Source organism: Artemia franciscana, chromosome 18 (genome assembly GCF_032884065.1).
Source record: "Artemia franciscana chromosome 18, ASM3288406v1, whole genome shotgun sequence".
Taxonomy (NCBI): Eukaryota; Metazoa; Arthropoda; class Branchiopoda; order Anostraca; family Artemiidae; genus Artemia; species Artemia franciscana.
This window is the reverse complement of record NC_088880.1, coordinates 30751366-30772341: the sequence shown is the minus strand read 5'-3', so window position 1 is coordinate 30772341 and position 20976 is coordinate 30751366. Positions and strand designations below refer to the sequence as shown.

General features: G+C 34.6%; 1 protein-coding gene across 1 annotated transcript in view; it reads right to left on the bottom strand.

Annotated features, from left to right (window-relative positions):
* Positions 1-425: 425 nt before the first annotated feature.
* The window catches only part of LOC136038863 (uncharacterized), a 131301-nt gene continuing 110750 nt past the window's right edge, over positions 426-20976 (bottom strand). Inside the window, exons 6-7 of the mRNA XM_065722316.1 lie at positions 15629-15744; positions 426-745 (exon numbers count right to left, since the gene is read on the bottom strand). Of these exons, the coding sequence (XP_065578388.1) occupies positions 518-745; positions 15629-15744 (344 nt within the window). The 3' untranslated portion in view covers positions 426-517. The remainder of the gene's footprint in view (positions 746-15628; positions 15745-20976) is intronic.

Sequence of the window (20976 nt, the reverse complement as noted above, 5' to 3'; positions counted from 1 at the left end):
GAAAAGGAATAGAATAGATTAGAAATAAATAAGGTACTTACGTGTTATACCGACCACACTGTTGTTCTTGATCTGTTTAAAACCGGTTTATGTGTGTCCACTCGGAGATAATTTGATTAGCCTTAGTGAGATAAACTACCATGCAGGTACATTTTAATTAAATATTTAATATATAGAGTTGGTTAGGTTGGGTGTTTCATATAATGGGTTTTGGGCGGCCTGCTTTTCATGATTCTCTGTTTTAGTTTCCATAATTTTGTAACTAAAATATTATATTTTCATCAGATTTTGGTATATTTCATTGCGATTAAACTAAGTTCACTTCTTGAGTGTGGTCAGTGTAATACAGAAGTACCATAAGTAGGAATAAAAGATGAAATGTACTGACCATTTTCACTATCGCTATTACAATTCATTACCACGAGGACTATAAAGAAACTTTAATCACGAAACTGAGATCAATGCATAAGTCAAAATAAAGTTTAAAACTTGAAAACATGTATAATTTACGTGACACTTAAATAAGAACTGACTTTCTGTGTGACTCATTAATTTTTGTTGGATCATAAATTTCCAATTCATCCATTGCCGTGAGGAAGCTGTAGTCAATTGGACATGGTGCCTTGAATGTATCTGGACATGCAGGACCAAATAAGAACTGACCAGGGCCATGAGGTGTTCTTCCCAAAATAAAATTTGCAAAACTATGCCTGAATATTGGCCATGTTAAATTAATTTGACCATTCTGCAATGAAATTACGTTGGATTAAAATAAATATATAGTAAAGAATGCTTCCTTTTTATTTTCCAGGCTTTGTGCGTTTTGTCGAGCAGTGAAGATGGATTATACACTTATGATATTTGTGTTCCATTATTTCTTGTGTCTTAAGGTTTGAGATCTGTATGAGGATAACAAGAATGAAATAAACTTTTTAAAGAGTCAATGTGCTTCGGGTAGAAAAGCAACGAAAACGGGTAGATAAGCAACGGGTGGAAAAACAAACGAAAAAGCAATTTATAATACGGAATACAGTTTTCTTGACCTGTGTTTAATTATAACTTAGGGCATATGTAATTTTTTTTAAATGGATAAACTTCACTGAAATGCGATCCACTCTGTCGAAGAATGGTTTCATTGTAAAAGAGCTAACAACTCGAATACCCGAAGCATCAGAAATTATTGAGAGGCTTAGTATCATCTGACATAATCGAAATATAAGTAAACATGATAGAATACGTATTTATAACGCCTCAATCAGCACCGTGTTACTGTACGGACTGAATACGTGGTATGCTGAAAGATCAAGTGGTAGCTCAGACCAAGCATCTTTGAAAATTAGAGGGTATTCGCTTGACTTCATTATGTTAGGTTTCATTAACAAATAAACCATGTCTCTGCTACTGCTGCATAGGTATTCTAATTTCATTGATTTTTGTGCTATAGTAACGAATAGTCGATATATAGGATATTGTTAATATGTAAGTTTATTTGTTTTTTGTCTTTATTTACGTGTCCTGTTTGATTTAGTTTTTCATGATTTCATTTTACCTTTGATAAAGGCTTCCGGACCTGAAGTCGAAATTTCCGAGCAGTTCTTATCACTGAGTTTGCATTACTGCTTATTCTACTGTCTCATTTAAAATATTAAACCCGTTTTTTTCTATATTTTTGTTTATTTAATTGGTAAATTGAAAGGCAGCGTTGTCTAATAAATCATTTACCTAAACCTCGGGATTGAAATCTTGGATCTGAGTTTTGCAAGAACTGGCAACTATAATAAGAATTAAAAACTAAAGTCGTACTTGTTGACATCTTATATTTCACCCTTTATCGCCATTAGCAAATTATAGATGGCGTTTGAATGTTCCTTACCGAATTATTGACTTAGCGCGCTTCCCCAGACATAATTTGCATAATATAACAGCAAATATATATCCAGAAACAGGCCAACTAAAAACGTTATGGACAGAGAGGCAAATAACGACATTAGTATCGTAAACTCTAGTGAAAATATTGCATATTTACGAATCCCATAAGGTCAACTCTATTTTGCAATTATTATCTCTTATCGTTCTGTGCATATTATTTCATATAGTTTTCCATTTTTGGAAAGACCAAATTTTCCGTTTATCTATAATGTTGTTTAAATTTTCTTATCCTATATTTTTTTGGGCTTGGAAGATGTAACTTATCCAACAACTAATCAAGTCCGTTTCAAGCAGTAACCCTATAAACGTCTAGCGCCATTTAAACCTTGTGAAACGCTTAGAATAAGTTCAAACAAACACAACTTAGAAAGAATAGGGAAATTTCGAAAGACAGTGGAATTTTCTTGAGAAAAATTTTTGGAAATGTGTTTGAAAAATATCCCTATTATTTTTAAGTTGTGTTTTTTTTTGTTATGGAAATGCAGTGTAGTCTTCGTCGCTATTTTTAATAAGTTACCGGGTATGTCTTATAAGTCAACTTGGAAAAGATTACCGCACTAGTAGTTTGAAGAATTTGAATTACATTTATGGTAAGAGTAATCCGTGTCTGCGGCCGATCTTTTTTCCCCCCATTTCCCCCTTTTCCCATTTTTTAGCGGTAGACAAATGACTCAAATTCATCCTTAAGTCCTTAACATTTTGTCTGGTGATCTTATTGTCTAAAATAATATGCCAAACCAAAAACTTCTTTGACCTGCAAATCAAACTTCAGAGTCTCTGATTAAATTACTGCAGAAATCTTGCTAACTGCCTAGCTCCAATGTTGAATAATGTGACGGCTTCAAACTGACAATTTTAGTTTCAACTCAATTTATTTAAATTCGATTCGATTTAGTTTAGATCAATATAATTCAATGATTAATTAAAATTACAGTTTTTTTAAACTACCAATGACCGTATTATCAAAAATAATAGCTAATCTGTCACAAAAGCCTCTAATGTACAAGGAAAAAGTAGCAAATGTGTCACAACACTGTCCTTCAAATCAACTTAGCAAGAAATTCCTTAATCAATATTGAATAATATCACAAAATTATTCAAATTCAGGTTTTGGATTCAAATTAGTTTTATTTAAACTTAACTCAAATAATTTTGATTTAACCCTTTAAATACTGAATTATGAAATCGAAATAGGAAAAAAAATATTTGAAGGATGTTTTTAGATGAAAAAATCACTGAACTCGAATATGGAGTCACATTTTCGGTATCTGGTTCAGGGTTTGAGATCCGTCATGTCCTTTTAAAAGGACATCCGTCCTTAGTGGAGTATTTTCTTCAAATAATACCATGTATTTTTTGTATCAGACAAAACTAGTAACTACTACAAAAGTAAAAAAGAGTTCACCTCCTGTGGTAGGAGAGAAAACAGTTCCTCCCGGGAACAAGGCACAGTGCAATTCAAAGGCACTTGCTACACAGGATTTTTGTATTCCTCTGACAAATTCGACAGCGTTTTTTATCTTTTCCGAACTCAGGAAAATGGTTGTACCCGTCATGATGCCCGTCTGTGGCGGGGGGGGGGGGGGTAGGCTGTGTAGGTATTTTTCGTGGAGGAGTACCATCGGCTTCAAAAGATAATGGTCTACCAGGGCGCCTTTGAGGTGTGTCGGAGTATCCGAGAGAGCATGCAATGATGATTTTGAACTTCAGTAGAGGCATTGGTTTGTCATTAGACTGCCAGCAGTGACGATGATAAATTAGCCAGGCATTGACTACTGCACTGTCAAGAACGTAGTAGGATATGCGCATATACAACCTTCTTGCCTTCAGGTTTGAGCGATAGAGCTCAGTAAGCATATCAGCCTAGTCCACGCCACCCATGCATTTGTTGTACTCTTTAATCACTGCGGGCCTTTAGATTTCCCGTATTTCTACTCGGAGGAGTCCCAACGTCTACAGGTATCTTTGGGCTCAACTGCAACGTAGTTCGACACAAGCGTGACCGCTTTCTTATCATACCAGCGCACTAAGCAGACTTCTGTCGATTTTTCAACTCTCCAGTCGACGTGTCCCATACGAAACGGTTTCATTTCCTATTCTTCCATCAGTTCGCATCCTGAAAGACGGTTCTGACGAACAGTCCCAACGCAATCACATCCAGTCTCCTTCAGATGAACGACAAGGTCTACGCTTGAAAACCAATTGTCGAAAAATATCTTGGGCCCCGCTTTGGGTTCCAGGGATCTCAAGAACTCATAACAACATCTCCACCAAGACCGAAGGGCCCAGCTTGCACGGTTCCTCGGACTTGGTAAATTTCGATGTCATACATGCTCCCACTACTTCCAGCTCGAGTAAATACTTTGAGCCCCCACTTGTACGGCTTGTTTTGGAGATACAGCCACATAACAGATCTTCCCTTGAACGGGATAATCTGTTCATCGATACAGTGTCTTTCTTCAGTCTCAGTTCTCATCAAATTTTCCTGCAGCAGGCCAACTATGGGCCTCACCTTGAACAAAGGATCATGTCCAGGATCTGTTTTTGACTTGAACTTACTGTTGTCATTGAAGTGCAAGTACCTTCGAATCAATGTGAAACGGTCTCAGGACATCTTTCCAGAGACGAGAGTATAGTTCAGCTTTTTCTTCCTGTAGAGCTTGCTGCTAGGCAATCTTATTATTCCCAGGTAGAGAGTTATTGAAAGGTAAGAGTAAATCTCTTGTTTTGTGACATCGATGACTTTTTGTCCTTCGTCATTGCATAGCGATTCGTCTCTAACAATATCTTATCAGTCATTTCATCAGAGAAAAACATAGAAAAATATTCGGCTGGAGACATGGACTCTGTTGGTGGGGGAGTAAATGCACATATAAATTGCTGATATTCAACATAAGGTTCGAAGTCCTTGTAACACCACTTGTATTCGCCCCTATTTCGTCGGTTTACCTTTTTGGCGGAAGGTTGCCGATCTTCAGTTGCCCTGTCAGAGCTAGTAGAGGGCCAAGAGCTAGTAGAGGGCCCAGGTTCTTCAAGATCATATAACTCAAGAAAGTTATCGGGAGGGGGGCTGTCTCACATCGGTTCCAGCTGCGTTAACTCGTAGAAGTCGGTTAGTTCAGGGTTCAGCGGTAAATACTGGCTATCACTTTCGTCATCACCGGGATCTGAAAGATCCAACATCTCGGAACCATCTCCATCTTGTAGTTCCACAAACTGGTTCAAACTTGGCTTGTTCTGGTTCAAAATTTTCACCGAGCGCGCAAGTTTCGTGACTTCTTCAATGCCTTCTCAAACTTGTCACCCATCTTGAAATATACTTTGGATATAAATTCGTTAAAATATATTCAAATATATTAAATACACTTATTATTTTCCTTCGATGTTCTTTCATCACAATAGCCGTCAAGTTGTTGACCCTTACGGACGGATGTCCTTTCAAAAGGACAGCTTATCAAAAACTAGTTCATACACCAGCATTGACCAATCTTGGCCTAGCAACTGAACAAAGTGTCACACCGCCTTGTGCGACATCTTGTTTAACACGTCTTGAACTGCTGAATCATACAAGAGATGGTATATGCCGATTGAAACCATACATGATTCATTGCTACTAATCAAACGTGCTTGTCCTTTTAAAAGGACATACGGACTTAAGGGGTTACATAATTCAATTCAAATCATGTTGTTTTTTAATAACTAACGATTCTACTGTGAAAACTACCAGTTTTTCTGCTGCAAAACCTTTTTACATATGAAGAACAAAAGTGTGAATGTGTCATAGCACTGTCCTTTAAAATATCCAGTAAGAAATACAAACGTAACAGTTGAAATTTAATTTGTCAATAGACGTTTATCTAAAGGCTGTCTTGATTGGCATCATTCGCCCTGCCAGCGGCATATTTTAGAGTTAGATCATTTTTAGACAGCCGGGTATGATTAGACAGCCATTTGATTGAAGAGACTTTAAAAATTTTTATGGCTTTGATTGGCTGTTCGATCAAAGCTGGTCTTGCTGCTGACAGGGTGAACGATGTCAATCAAGACGTGGCTTAACAGATCTTTCTGAAAAAATTTAACAAGCATAATAACAAGCAGTGATTTCAGGTTTTCTCATCTCAATTTATATGAAAAAATCAAATGTACAGGGAATGATTAGCTGTTAAGTGCTTCTAAGCTGAAAACTTTAGAGGTTTTAATGGCTAAAATAAAAACAAGACTCCGGTATAAAAGGAACCGCAAAATAAAAATGAAGCCAAGGAACACACAAAGACTTAATCAATTTCCCCACCTTACATAGCCCCACCTTAACATAGTAATTCTGCATCTTCTCAAACAGGGATAGTAAAACAGAGACGATATGTGGGGATGCAGTGGGAGACAAAACGGGTATATGGAGATGGCTAATGTACAAAATAAAACTGAACGAAAATGATTATTGTATATAAATAAAATAAAACGAAGGTATTGCAAACGGCTAAGACTTTTAATAACCAATTAGCATAAAAGAAAAAAGGAAATATATTTTTATACAAATAGTAATACAAGTATAATATGATAAATCTGAATCTAGCTTTTATTTGCTCTCACTGGAATTTGTATGCCAGATTACTAATCTAACTGAAGCTACCTCCTACAATATATTATGTCAAATATTTATGACAAATATGCCAAATATTTGCCCTCTATTCCGCGCACTTGACTCATTTCAGTCAAGAAATGAGCCCATCAAGGAGCTGTCGCCCCCCCCTGTATTTTCCAGTAATTGTGAAGCCCAATTGATGCTTAAGATTTATGTTTATTTTTCCTGATTCTGTGTTTTACTGGCCTGTCTTTGGCATGTCACTTGGACGACATCCTAAACCTTAGTCAAACTCTTCAGAAGATATAAAAAAATTTTGAAATCCTAGAAGCTGAAGATCAGAAAGTTAGACTTCAAAATCAGATATTGTCCTAATTAGTTAAAAAATGAACTCGTGCAATCCTTGGTTCTAGCTCTGTTCAGCCCGTTGACCATCCCATTGTATACCTATCCAGTAATACCAATAGTTTGGTGGATCTGCCGTACCAGAGAACTTCACGTCGATCAATCTAAACGGTGAATTCCAGAGTCTCAAATTTCAATCATAACGTGTCAGTTGTATGCTGTGCCTCCATATGGAATTTTCTATCAGTTAAAATTCGGTTATTTCATCCTTATCGACAATTTAAAAAAGAACTAACCGACTACCTCTTATGCCTAGAGAGTTAGTTCTCTCCTCCCTTTTATTTTCCCCTTCTCACTTTCCATTACAATTAGTTTCATTTATTTGTTTTGATTAGCATGGTGGTTTTGTTGTTGTTGTTCAATTAGTTTTTTTCTTTTTTTCTTTTTTGTCTTTTTCTTTTTTTCTTCTTCTTGTCCTTCTGTTTGACTTTAGTGCTAATATTTATTATGTTTAGTCTCCCACTCTCACATGCCTAAGAGTCTTTGTGGGGGTCTAAATTTTTTTAATTTTTTCTATTACTTCTTGTCCTTCAATTTGATTTTAGTGCTGTTATTTCATGTTATGTTTAGTCTCACACTCTCACAGGCCTAAGAGCCTTTGTGGGGGTCTAAAGTTTTGTAATTTTTCTGTTTTCTGTAAATAAACAAAATGAAAGACTGATTGATTGAACCGACCTTTTCTAGTAAGTCTATAAAACGATGTCACTTTTCCTCAAATGCTGTATGCAAGTCTCTTCTGGAAATTTCTCACTAAAATTAACCAGCATATTGTTGTATTGTTGTTTTTCTCCCTAAAATTTTCCACTAAAAATTAGATCAGCATTTTGTTGTTTTGCCAGATATTTGCTTCATCTGCCGCCATGGTAAAAGAATAAGCAACTCACTACCAAATTTGAATTTGGTGATTCTGAAGTCACCATTTCTAGACGAATAGCCAAACATAACAGAAATATTGATTTGTCTGACTGGTCCCATCTGCTCATTGAGTGATTCCATTTGCAATTTTCTTTGTTTCTTGGTCCCTTTTTTCTTTCTCTCTGTCAGTTTTTGTTGTTGTAGTTTGTTTTTTTTTTCTTGAGTGTTTCGTCGGGTTTTGTGTTTATTTGAAGGTATTTTACAGTAAATAAATAAATGGTAAAAAAAGGGACGCAAAAGCAGTAACTTCAATGTATTATTACCGAATTATTCTCGTACTTTGTTTCTTTTTTTCTTATGTGCTTTTTCTGGTTTTGTGTTGATTTGACGTTATTTCTCAGTAAATAAATAAATGGTTAAAAAAGGGACGAAAAAGAACTAACTTCAATGTATTATTACCAATAGAAAATTTTAGTAAAAATATGAGCGTCATACAAAAAAAAAAAAAGATGAAAACAGAAGAACGCATCGTACCTCCTAAACTATAGCTGTTTTTTTTTCTTGCATTATCATATTAGGCGATATACCAGAATGGAAGTGTTCAAAAGCAACAGCTCCAGTTTTGGAAATGGGAACCGATTCAAATTAGCTGATTCTGAAGTTGCCATTGATAGACGGATAGCAGAATTTAATAGAAAAAAATTATTTGACTGACTGGTCTTATCTGCTGATCCAGTGGTTCTATTTGCAATTTTTTGTGCATTTTTGATCTCCTTTTGTTTTCTTTGTCAGTTTAGTTGTTGTAGTTTGTTTCTTTTCTCCTCTCTTTTTCTTAAATACTTCATCTGGTTTTGTGTTAATTTATCAGTTCTTTCAGTAAATAAATGGTAAAAAAGGGACAAAAAAGAATTAACCAAAACATTTAGCACCTACGAAAAAGGTGAAGAAAATGATAAACACTATACAAAGAAAGGAAAACAAAATGAGATAAGGAAATAAAGAAGATAATAGGAAAATAAATTCATCGTACTTCCTAGACTATATCTGTTTTTGTTATGTATTACCATATTTTCCAATAAGCCATACTGCTTAAGAACAACAACTACGTTTTGGGAATGTGAGTTTCTTTCATATCTCTTAAAGTTTTTGTATAATGTTTGTATTTTTTCTCACCTTGTTATGTTGTTGGTAATATGTATAAGCTAGTTACTATCTTTCTTTTTCCCTATGGATAACGGCTTTTGGTGTAAAACGAAAACATTCGAGTTTTTATCATAATTTGTATGATTTTTCCCTTTCAACATTTGGGTCTTATTAAATATTTTACTCGTTTTCATATATACTTTTCCTTTTAATTATCAACGGAAAGATAATGTGGTTTAAGAGATCATCATAGGTTAAGTATTATCTTTTGATATTCAAATTTAAGAGTGCCAATTAAATACAAATTTCATATGGGAACTAGGATGGCTGACCCCTCCCCCTCTCCATAATTATATTCTTATTGGTAATTCGCCCGCCTAATAAAATTGTGTGAACTTGCACCGCTTTTCCCAATACCAATTTCCTTGTTTATGTACGGAAAAGTTTTGCGAATTTTAATTTTTTGCAAATTTTAAAGTTCTATTGACAAACAATGATTTGTTGATCTACGTGACTTACGGCTCTTGCCAAAGGATGGCGTGGAAAACGATGAGACCAGACACCTTCAGATTGACCTATTGCTAAGCTCATTGCTTATGCCACTTGGATGAGAGCTTGGGCGAGGAATTCATTGACTTTGCAATATTCTGGGTCATTCCAATCCGTGCAGGGAGGGGTAAAATTCAAACATAACCTGTGCTGGGGTGCCATTTGGTATGTGAAGGAACTGGTCAAACCTACGAAAAGTGTGCCAAGTGAGCTTTGTCTAGAAAGGAGTTTGCAAAGTACGTGACAGGAGGGTGGGATTGCTAATGGTCAGTCCAGTGAATACCCTCTAATTTTCAAAGATGCTTGGTCTGAGATGTATAGATCTTTCAGCATACTGAAATTCAGTTCGTACAGTTCGTATTCAGTTCGTACAGCAGCACGGTGCTGATTGAGGCGTTGTAAATACGTATTCTAGCATGTTTACTTATATTTCGATTTTGTCAGATGATGCTAAACCTCTCAATAATTGCTGACGCTTTGGTAATTCAGGGAGTTAGATCTCTTACGGTGAACCCATCCTTTGACAGAGTGGATCCCAGTTGAGTGAAGTCCTCAACCATATCTGTTATGTTGCTCCCGGAAATGTCTTTTTTTTACAATAGAGAGGGATGTGAGGGGCTCAACGGGCATAACTATGTTTTTCTGCCTGTTGATCCACAGGCCAAATTTCGAGGCTTCTTCTGAAAGCATATGGGGAGTTTTGGTGGCTTTTTCATCAGCGTCCCTGAGGGTTGTGTCCTTGGTGATGTCGCCAATAGAAAGTCCCTGTCATATAACTGAAGACCGAATTAAAGAATATTCGTTGTGAAAGTCACGACGTAGTGGTGTAGCCTTACCAGATTATGCCAGTGTTCACCGAAAAGTGGGCTATAATGCTTATTCCTATCCTGCATTAGCTACTGGTAGACATTCTCATGTAGGGCTAGTCTTTTCATACCTTTTTTTAAATCTCTTTTATTTTATTTCAATATTTATTTAATTCATTTATTCAGGTTGACGGAAACATAAGTCTGCTTCTTTTTATTTTGAGTTATATACGGAAAATTGTGCGCTTTTATTCACATACACTCAGATAAATATGCATATCGTGTGATCTAAATCGCAATCTACTTCATTCACTTTGTTTGTGTTCTGTTTTTATTTCTTCTTTATCAAATCTGTCAAAAATAGACAAACCGGATAATAGTAAGTGTGCGTATTTTCGCAATTCGGGCGCTATAGATTACATTCTCGTTTCTAAATCAAATACAGTTTCTGTATTGATTCAAGTTGAAATTGATTTTCAAATTATTAACGATAGGCCTCTTAGAATTTTGCTCTTGCTCAGGCTAGACCCTGATTTAAGTAATAGATTGAAAATTCAATTTTGTTATAAAAAAAGATATAAAATTAGAACCGAAATACACAGTTGGTCTAGAAACGCAGAATCGGTAACTGTAAATAACTTGGCTAAAGTTCGTTATTTTCGTTGGTGCAACCTTTCTAAGCTTCCAGATACACCGATTAGTATAAGATTGAAGCTTCAAATGTAGTTTTTCAAGGAATTTTGTAACAGCGTGATATATGTTTAAACAAACCACTTCATGAAAATTTATAATGGACAATAATAATGTTGAAAACTCAAATATGTATTCTCGCCCTCTTTAAACCTTTCTAGAATTAAAAATTGCAAATAGAGCCACTGGATCAGCAGATGGATCAAATCAATAATGTTGAGAACTAAAAAAATAATACAAAAGTATCCAAATTAGCAGATTCAAGTATTCTCTTTCATAGAGCTCCAACTTAAAAAATGTGGGTGGACCGCTTTTGAACTTAATTTCTGTTTCAAATGACAGTCCTTTACGCTTGGTCCAGGGAGCTTGATGGGCTTCTTTCACATCAGGATCCTCAGTTCTGTTATTTCTATTCTGCTTCAGAATAGGTGTTAAAAAAATCTTGAAAATTAGAGTGCTCTAGAACCTGATAGATTATTTTCATACCTTTTAGAGCATGCTACTGCTATTTGTTTTGCCATCTTTGTTCTTAGCGTTGAAGACCCCTTGTTTTACACATGCGAAACATCCACGTGGCTTCAGTCTGTTTTTCCTTCTGCTTGCCGTAGTCCCAATTGTTTCTTCATCTAGTAGTAGTAGTAGTAGTAGTAGTAGACTGGTTTAATAGCAAAAACTTGGCAGCTATCGCTGATTTGCGTTTCTTTACAAGATATTCAAAATCAAACTACACTTGTAAATATAAATCAAACTACAAAGATTAACTCTTATTGTACATATTGACGAAAACCGGGACGAAAGAATTACCATATCGGTTTGTTCTTGCTTTAACGGGAACTAACTTATCTTGCTTTCTCGTTCTTGATGGTAGAGGTTGATCATTTAAAAAGCAAGAACTTTCCAAAACTCATTATCAGAGTTTCGTACAAGTTTTGGAGTGACGGCAGTCCTAGGACTTCCAGAGTCTTTTCTTAGGGGATGTCACGGCAGCCCAAGATGATCGATACCGCTCGCTTCAGAACCGATTCAAGCTTTTGACAAAGATACACTGTTCTAAGTGCTGAGGGCACCCAGACAGGGTACACATATTCCAGAATGGGGTGGACGTACGTTAGGTATGCATACTTAATACTCTCTGTGTTCAAAGAGATTTTTTTTCTCTTTTTTTGTTCCGCCATGGCTCTCCAGTTCGGCTTTAGATCCGTCGTAAAACCTTATGCTGATACAACTACTCTTCTTTTCTATATCTGTTAATTTCTGTGTTTATGAGGGAAAGAAAAGCGTCATAATAAAAAATAAGTGTCCCGTTTACCCCATTCTAAAAATAGGAAAAAACTATTAGGGTCTGAAACCCATCTAGAGCTGGACAACATCTTATCCTCTCCATTGTATAATTTTGGGGTACATTAACGCTATGAAAATTGGTACAATTAAAATTGCTAAGAGTTATAGCTAAGGAATCACTATGCCCACGTTTTAAAATAGAATTGAATTGTGGTAACTTGTATTTATACCGTGCTGAATGACATCTGGACTTGATGAAATAACTGGTTTTTACTAACATTAAACCATCATCATCATGATAGTGCTCCGTTGTCTCCAGGCACGTACGCAGGAATTTTTTTTTCACGTACGCAGGATATAAAGTAGCACCTTTTTATTTAGTAACTAAATAAATGCAAAAAGCACGTATATCGGAAAATACAGATTAACTTTAATCTCTAGTATTGTAGGAGATAGGGGGAAGGAGACTTAGGCCTCAAAAGTACGTTTTAGGCTCAGGTTATGTTCATAGCGATTTAGAACCAGTGATTAATCTATTATATCCCAATGAAAAGGAAATTTTAGGGTTAATAGTCCAATATGGGTGCTGTGGGGGGTAGTTCTTCTATTGCGAAAACGTCAATTTTAATGAAAAATGATAGTTTCCAAAACTGGTCCATTAAAAGCTGTACTTTATCCTGAAAAGGGGGGGATAAACGCCCTAATATAAAGGATAATTCTATTTTGCTGTGCAAAGCAAACTCTCTTTACAAAAAAATAACAGTACAATCGCTAATTACTTCAAAGAGGGTAAAAAGTTAGACAGAAAATGGGTTGATCATTGGGCAGTGACTAGACCAGATAATTGCATGCTGTAAAATCCCAAAAAAAGGCTTCACACATGTATCTAGATTCTTAATAAATGTCCTGCTTTTGCCAGAAATCCCAAGAAACCGTGGGAAAATTAAACATTTCACAAAATTTCGGGGGGCTCGGGCCCGAAGCCCCCCCTGCGTATGTGCCAGGTTGTCTCTGAACTCTGGGATTTCTTAGGACCTTAATTGGCACATTAGGGGGTGGGGTAAAGTATTAGGACTCCGTGAAGTTAGAAAACAATTCTAACTTAATATTGTGCTGATTAATTTTAGCTAACATAGTTTGCATGCAAACCCGCTATACTTTACCCCCCCCCACCTATTGTGCAAATATATAGCCCAAATTATGTAAGTCCAATGCATTCTGTCACCCGTCTCTTATCTTTGTGGCTATGAGACCGGTTTTTCTCAGATCAAAAATTCTTGAGTGTGTTCTGAATAAATAAGTGTGTTGAGTGTGTTCTAATAAGTACCATTATCTGCATTACCTTATCTTCCTAATCTAATCTAATCTTTTTATCATCCTAACTACCGGAAAAGGCTATTCCGGTTTTAGAAACCCCCTAAATTTTCCCTAAAATGACTTAAAGTAAGATACCCCTAAAAATAACTAAAGCTATTGAACACACTCGAACAAAAAAACAAAAAAAAACAAAAAAGGCTGAAGATTACCTTAAGACGAATTTGAAACCCTCGTTAGGAGAATAAATTGGCTGTTTAAGTGAACTTCCTGGAATGACATTTTATCTGAACTCTCTTGATTTTTTTTTTTCTAAAGCAAAAATAACAATTGTTTTCAGACTCGTAACTTTTAAATTAAAACTTCACAATTTTTTTTTACCTTTGGAATTACCACAAAAAGAGATTCGCTTAATGTATATACTGTAATACAAATCTTGTAAAGTTTTGGCTACTGTAAGTACGAATAACTTCACGCTTACAGTTCGATGCCACATTACTTTTTAATATACACAGAATAAACACAAAACTCGAATTGTCCATTTAAGCGTTGATACAAAAAAATTCTGATAAAAATTGATAAAAAATTACCCCCAAGCATACAACTATGATCTTTTATGTTAATAAGACAATAATTTCTGCAATAAGGAGGGAGCAACAACGCGGCATATATCTAATTAATCAAAATTAAAGGGGATTAAAACTTGTACCGCCCCCCATTGAATCTCGTCTAGATTTACCTGAATGGCAACGGAAAGTTGGAATATTTGGGTGTAAAAAAGAAATTATTGGGGCATCCCCCCTCTCATCTACGCAATTACCAACATGCCCTTCTCCCAAATAGCTCATGCGAAATTATACCTTACTTGACATAGTATATTGGCATTACTTGACATGACTACAATTATGGATAAACAAGTGACAGATTTTATATCTTCTGCCAGTAAACTTAATCATAATTGGTCTTCTCTGTTCTTAAGATTATGTAATGAATCTTATGTCTTATAATTTATGTCTGGTGTGTTTGTGCTATGTCTTATGATTGTGCTGCGTTATGCATCTTATGATTATGTTCTTATGATAGTATAAACTGCTTACTGTTGGACAGTTTACAATTTTTCTTCTCTTTTCTCCTCGTTTTCCCCTTATGTCTTATTCTGTTATTTATGGGCTGTGCACTTTTTTTTTATTTCGACAGCTTATAAATAAATTGAATTAACATTTTATTTTATATAGACTAATTGACTCCTTAGGGACCAATGCGCTACCATATGACATGTATAGCCTCTGATACTAGAAAGCTTAATCTACAATTTTTGAATAATTTTTACTTTAATCGATTAATTTTTTGAGGGTGATAGCAGTTTCACCCTCTTTGGGTAAAAGTTTCGATTTGGTGCAAAAAGTTGTCAGAAAACTTGACTTAGCAGTAGTCCCATCTTTTTGGCTACTTAAGAAGGGCACTGCTAATTTAATTCCGTTCGAATGAGTCCTCTCTCGATTTTTCAGGACTATTGGCTCGATACGACAACCCTGGGATCACGTCAGTCATCTTCCTTGTCAAAAAAAAGCGCAAAATTCCACGTTTTACTAGATGGGAGATTGAAACATCTACAGCAAGATTGTCTGATGTGATAAAGTCATGGTGTAATTTCCACCAAGATTTATTGCCCCCTTGGGGTGTTTTCCTCCATATCTAAAATCATGCAAATTTTTCTCAGGCTCGTTGGCATTAATACGTAACTTCAAAATCGAAGAATTTTATATAATTGGAATCATCATAAAAATTAAATTCTCCTTATGTATATATTTCTATCAAAACTTTTTTTTTTAGAGTTTTGTTACTAATTGCCCAGGTCTCTCCTTACTTATAGTTTGTTACCACGAACAGTTCGATTATCAATTTAAGAAAATATTAATTTATATGATTTATTCATTATGGTCAAGTTGAAGCATGAATTTTATATGTTCTAATCTATAATGTCCAGTTCAAAGCGGAAAATTACCGCTTATATTACCGACTATAAGCGGAATTTACTGCCTAAATTAATATCCAGTTTAGAGCTGAAATTTACCTCGGTCATTCCTCGATATGCCTCTTTTGTAATGCTTTCCAGGTCTTCAGTCAATTCAATTCCCAGGAATCTACTATGAAACTCTTTGAATTCTCGTTTCGTGATGGCACCTGAGCCTGAAATAACAGTCCAATTTAAATAAATATTTGTGCAAATTAATTGTAGATATTTCACGAAGCTGGTACTAGTAATTTTTTTTGCATGTACTCGTTTTATAACTATTCCGGTCTACTAGGCATGAGGACCATGCAGATAAATCTTTGAGCCCTGTCAATGACCTGGTTCAGGATTGAAAAGCCTCTTGGTTTAAGTTATAAAAATACCCTTTAATAGAAAAAATATCCTAGATGTCACGGTTACGATACGGGAGCCCAAATTGTTGCCGATTTTTACCCCCTAAACGATATTTTTGGTGCCACTGAGACAAATAAAATATTCTATATTCGCCTTAATAAGCGACCCGGCTCAATAGTAACTGAAACTCTAAAAAAAGGAATTTTGACACCAGTAGATACATCGATAACCACATACTCAATTCAATTCATTTATTAAAAAAACATTAATATAATAAGTCAATTAGCTTTAATTGAAAAGAATACCTTGTATTAGCCGAAAAACAAAAAAAGGAAGAAAAAAAAAGTTAACAAAGAAATGAACAGACAGAACAAGACCGTCAAGTCAAAACAAATTTGAAAATACATTCGGGAGGAAACCAATAGATACATCGAGACAATTGTATATTTATGGTGAATTTATGTTGGTATGGTCCTAGAATGTCGCGAGTGGGTTCATTTTAACGGATGAAAATGCAAGTGCCCTTTTTAAGTGATAAAAAATTTAAAGACAGCTAGGCCCCCTCTCACTCTCATTTTTTCCCAAAGCCACCGGATCAAAATTTTGAGATTGCCATTTTGTTCAGCATGGTCGAAAAACCTAATAACTATGTTTTTGGGGACGACTTAATTCCCCAAAGTCCCCGGGGGAGGGGCTGCGAGTTACAAACTTTGACCATTGTTTACATATAGTAATGATTATTGGAAAGTGTACAGACGTTTTCAGAGGGACTTTTTCGCTTAGAGGGGGTAGGAAGGAGGGGGTTACGACGTAAGATCTTTCAATGGAGGAATTTATCATGGAGGAAGAAAATTTCCATGAAGGGGGTGCAGGATTTTCTAGCATTATTAAAAAAAAATCAATGAGAAAGTGAATGAAAAGAAGTTTTTTCAACTGAAAGTAAGCAACAGCACTAAAACTTAAAACTAACAGAAATTATTACGTATATGAGGGGGTTCGTCTCCTCCTCAATACCTCGGTCTTTATGCTAAAGTATTTTTTTAGTAATTTCAACTATTTATTCTACGGCGTTTGTCATTCAGGGGTCATTCTTAAAGAATTGGGAGAAAATTCAAGCTTTAGTGTAAAGAGCGAGGTTTTGACGAGGGGGTGAACCCCCTCATTTACGCAATAAAAATATACGAGTATAGAATTTTGGTAAGTAAGTTAATAAGTAAGTTATGTACATTTATTACAAATAAAAGCGTTCGTAAAAAAATATAAGTTCTAGTTTCCTTTTTAAGTAACTGAAAATTGGAGGGTAACTAGGTCTCCTCCTCCACACCTTTTTTCTCAAAATTGTTCGATCAAAACTATGAGGAAGCCATTCAGCCAAAAAAATTAATATGCAAATTTCGTTTTAATTATTCATTTGCGGTGAGCCAAAATTAAAACATGCATTAGTTCAAAAACGTTCAGATATTGAAAAAAAGCAACAACAAGTTTTTGAAAGTAAGGAGCGACATTAGAAATTAAAACGAACAGAAATTATTCTATATGTGAAAGGGGCTGTTCCCTCCTCAACGCCTCGCTCTTTACTCGAAAGTTTGACTCTTTCTCACGACTCTACTTTTTAAAACAATAATTAGATTAGCGTTAACAACAAGGCGTTGAGGAGGGAACAACCCTTTTCGTATACAGAATAATTTCTGTTCGTCTTAAGTTTTAATGTCGCTCCTTACTTTCAGTTGAAAAAAATTGTCGTTTCAATTTATTTACCAATAGCCCCGGGCCTAGGGGCGCGCAATAACAGTGGGTGCATTAAATTTTCACTGAGCGATTTCCTTCTTAACAAAAACTGTACTGCTTCGATTATCATCAAAGTGGCAGGTGCACCCCGCCGCCACACTGCCTATTCACTCAAATATGATTTTAAAACAACACAGGGATTCCATGGCCACTTATAAACTATCGGATACCCCCCAAGAATGGGAGCTGAGAGCTTGGTATCATCTCTCTTTTTCATTACTTTTGGATCATGAGTGGCGTTCTGTTTAATGCTTCCACTATTCTTCGAATTTTCTGGCCTAAAACTGCTAAAGCTTTAAATCCGACCATGGTCAAGTGACGTTGCTGTTTACACCCTATGTATGATTTAAAGTAAATTAATTAATAATTAATTAATTAATTAAATAATATTATGGTAAATTATAATATATTAATATATTGATTTTAACTAATTGGATTACAATAAAATTTCATTTTATATTTATAATTAATAATAAGAAAAATTATAAATAATAATAGCTATTATTATCATTATTATAAATAATAATATTTAACACTAAATGCTAATTTATTTAGATTATAATGCATTACTTTAAAATATATAAAATATTTAATCTAAATATTTAACTTTAGACTCAAAGGAGGAGCGAAATGATTGTTTGAATCAACGACTTTTTCATCAAACGATTTGAAATGTGGTTTGTCAAAGAAAATTTAACTCCCACCTTGCTCTAATTTATATTATAATTTATATAGCCTATTCACCGTTCTCAGAATTACAGATGTAACCGAAGAAAGAACTGACAACTAATAGCCGTACATAGCCACCTGTAGTTAACTCAACAGTACAAACTGTCTCTTTTTGGCTGTATTCACCTCAAGAGTTGCCTCTTTTTGTTTGCCTGGCTATATGGAGCTTTACAACATAGTTACCGGGATTTTCCAAGTATGAATCTATCCACTGGGTAGTCACAAAATATTGGGTCCAATAGAATTTATTGACTTTCTTTATAATTAATCTCTCATTCAGACTATCTGTCTTTGCTTTGTCTCTAATTAGACAAGTTGATGGCAACTTGATTTTAATTCACATGATTCACATTTTTTAACCTTACATATTATATCGAGCTAAAATTCGGTCTTTGATAAGCAGGCATGTGTTTCTTTGGATCTTGACTCGATGCAGCAGAATTTTGATGTCGGGACCAAAAGGTATCTCAAGCTGGGCATAAAAAGTGATGCTATAACATAGTAACCTAGTAAACGTAGTAATGTTTAATTCTCAAGACTATACAGTTTTATTTCTTACGGGGGTGTTGAGGCAATATATTAACAGAGATTTATCTCCTATTTTTTTTTGTGTAGATAATTTTGACTTGTGTTTTCCTAGGGTTGCAGTCCAAGGAAGGAATAATCAAACTGGTATCAATATCATGTCATCAAGCTTACTTATCTGTTTTTCCTAAGAGCCAAAATTAGCATTAAATTTTTGGATAAACTTACAAAATTTTAGTTTCAATTTTCAAAAATATATATATATATATATTTTTCGTTTGAAAAATTTTAGAAGTTTATATATACAAAGGATTTTTTAAAAAAAAAACCTCATTTATAGGTAAACTTCTTGGGTATCGGAACTAGTAAGCTACTGCCCCAACCCTAGAGACAAAGAAGGCTGGCCCGGTTACCTAACAATCAACTTCAGTGGTAAATCTAATACGTCTCGGATAAATATTACTTGAACTATTACCAAGTTTTAGCCCGATGCTGCTTAATCCTATTTGTGACAGTAAATTCTTCACCGTAGATAGTTTGATAAGAAAGATAAAGCTAAAGGTGTCTTGGCTTAACATTATTTTTTGCATTGAATTTTTTTTTTCTTATCATTGCTACCACCCTTTGTTTTTGCTCAGAAAACATGGAGGGCCATGTTGCCCTCCAATTTTTTGGTCACTTAGAAAAAGTACTGGGACTTTTAGTTTCCGTTTGAATGAGCCCTTTCGTGGTATTCTAGGACCACTGGGTGGATACAATCTGGGTGGATACTGGGTGGCAAAAAATACAAAAGTCCCTATTTTTCCAGATATGAGTTTGAAACCTCTACAGTAGAGTGGATACTAAGTGGATACTGGGTGGCAAAAAATACAGAAGTCCCTATTTTTCCAGATATGAGTTTGAAACCTCTACAGTAGAGGGTTCTTGTATGCTGAATCTTTAGGTGTGATATTAATTAAGGTTCTATGACTTTTTTTGAGGGGGAGAGTTTTCCCATTTTTTCAAAAATAAACTTTTGATGGGTGAGACTAAACTTGATGAAACTTATATATTTGAGATCAGCATACGAATCCAATTTTTTCGATGTATCTTTTGTATCAAAATTCTGTATTTAGAGTTTCTGTTACTATTGAACCAGGTCTCTCCTTACTTACAGTTCGTTACCACGAACTTTTTTATCTTAGAGAGCGAAATTCTTGAGTTTGTTCCATATAATTAACAAGTACCAAAAGCTGCTCCACCTAGGCAAGGGGAAAATTCAGGATTATATTTTTTGGTTGAGAGAATAGGGGATAGAGAGATTGCTCTTAAGAGCCAAATAGTTTTAATATCTTACAATTTTGGTTAATAAGATATAAGAAAGGCCTATCGATAAGACTAAAAATTTAGTGAACATCATGAAATTTTGGAGATTTTTCTAGCTAAAAGATGAAATTTAATTTATCATTCAATGTTCTTTCCAAATATAGTATTTATTACCATTGTATTATTTATTATTACCTTTATTATTTATTATTACCTTTATTTATTATAATATATTACTTTTATTTATTATTTATTATTTATCATTATTTATAATTGTTGATTACCATTATAATTACATTCCAACTACAACTGTTCGTTGGCGTTTCAAACCTCTCTTGCGCCCAGGGTAAAATTTTAATTAGCCCCCCCCCCTCTTTCCTCCCTTAAATTTTCAGGCCAAATTAAAAAAAACATTAAATAATATCCTTATTTTCAATTTATCAATCAATTCATAATTCATGTTTTAATTTATTACTGAAATTATTTTATTATAATTTTATTTCAATTATTTCAACTATTATTATTTAACAATCGATTTTTACTATTGAATTGTTTTTATTTTTTATCTGTTTTTTTTTATTAATTAATTAATCATTTATTAACTGTTGTCAGCTATTCGGTGCACCTCTACTTTGTTTTAACAAAAATAGAATTTCAAAATTGCAAAATCCTTATAACCGTTATTTTATTTATTTGACATTTTGCGC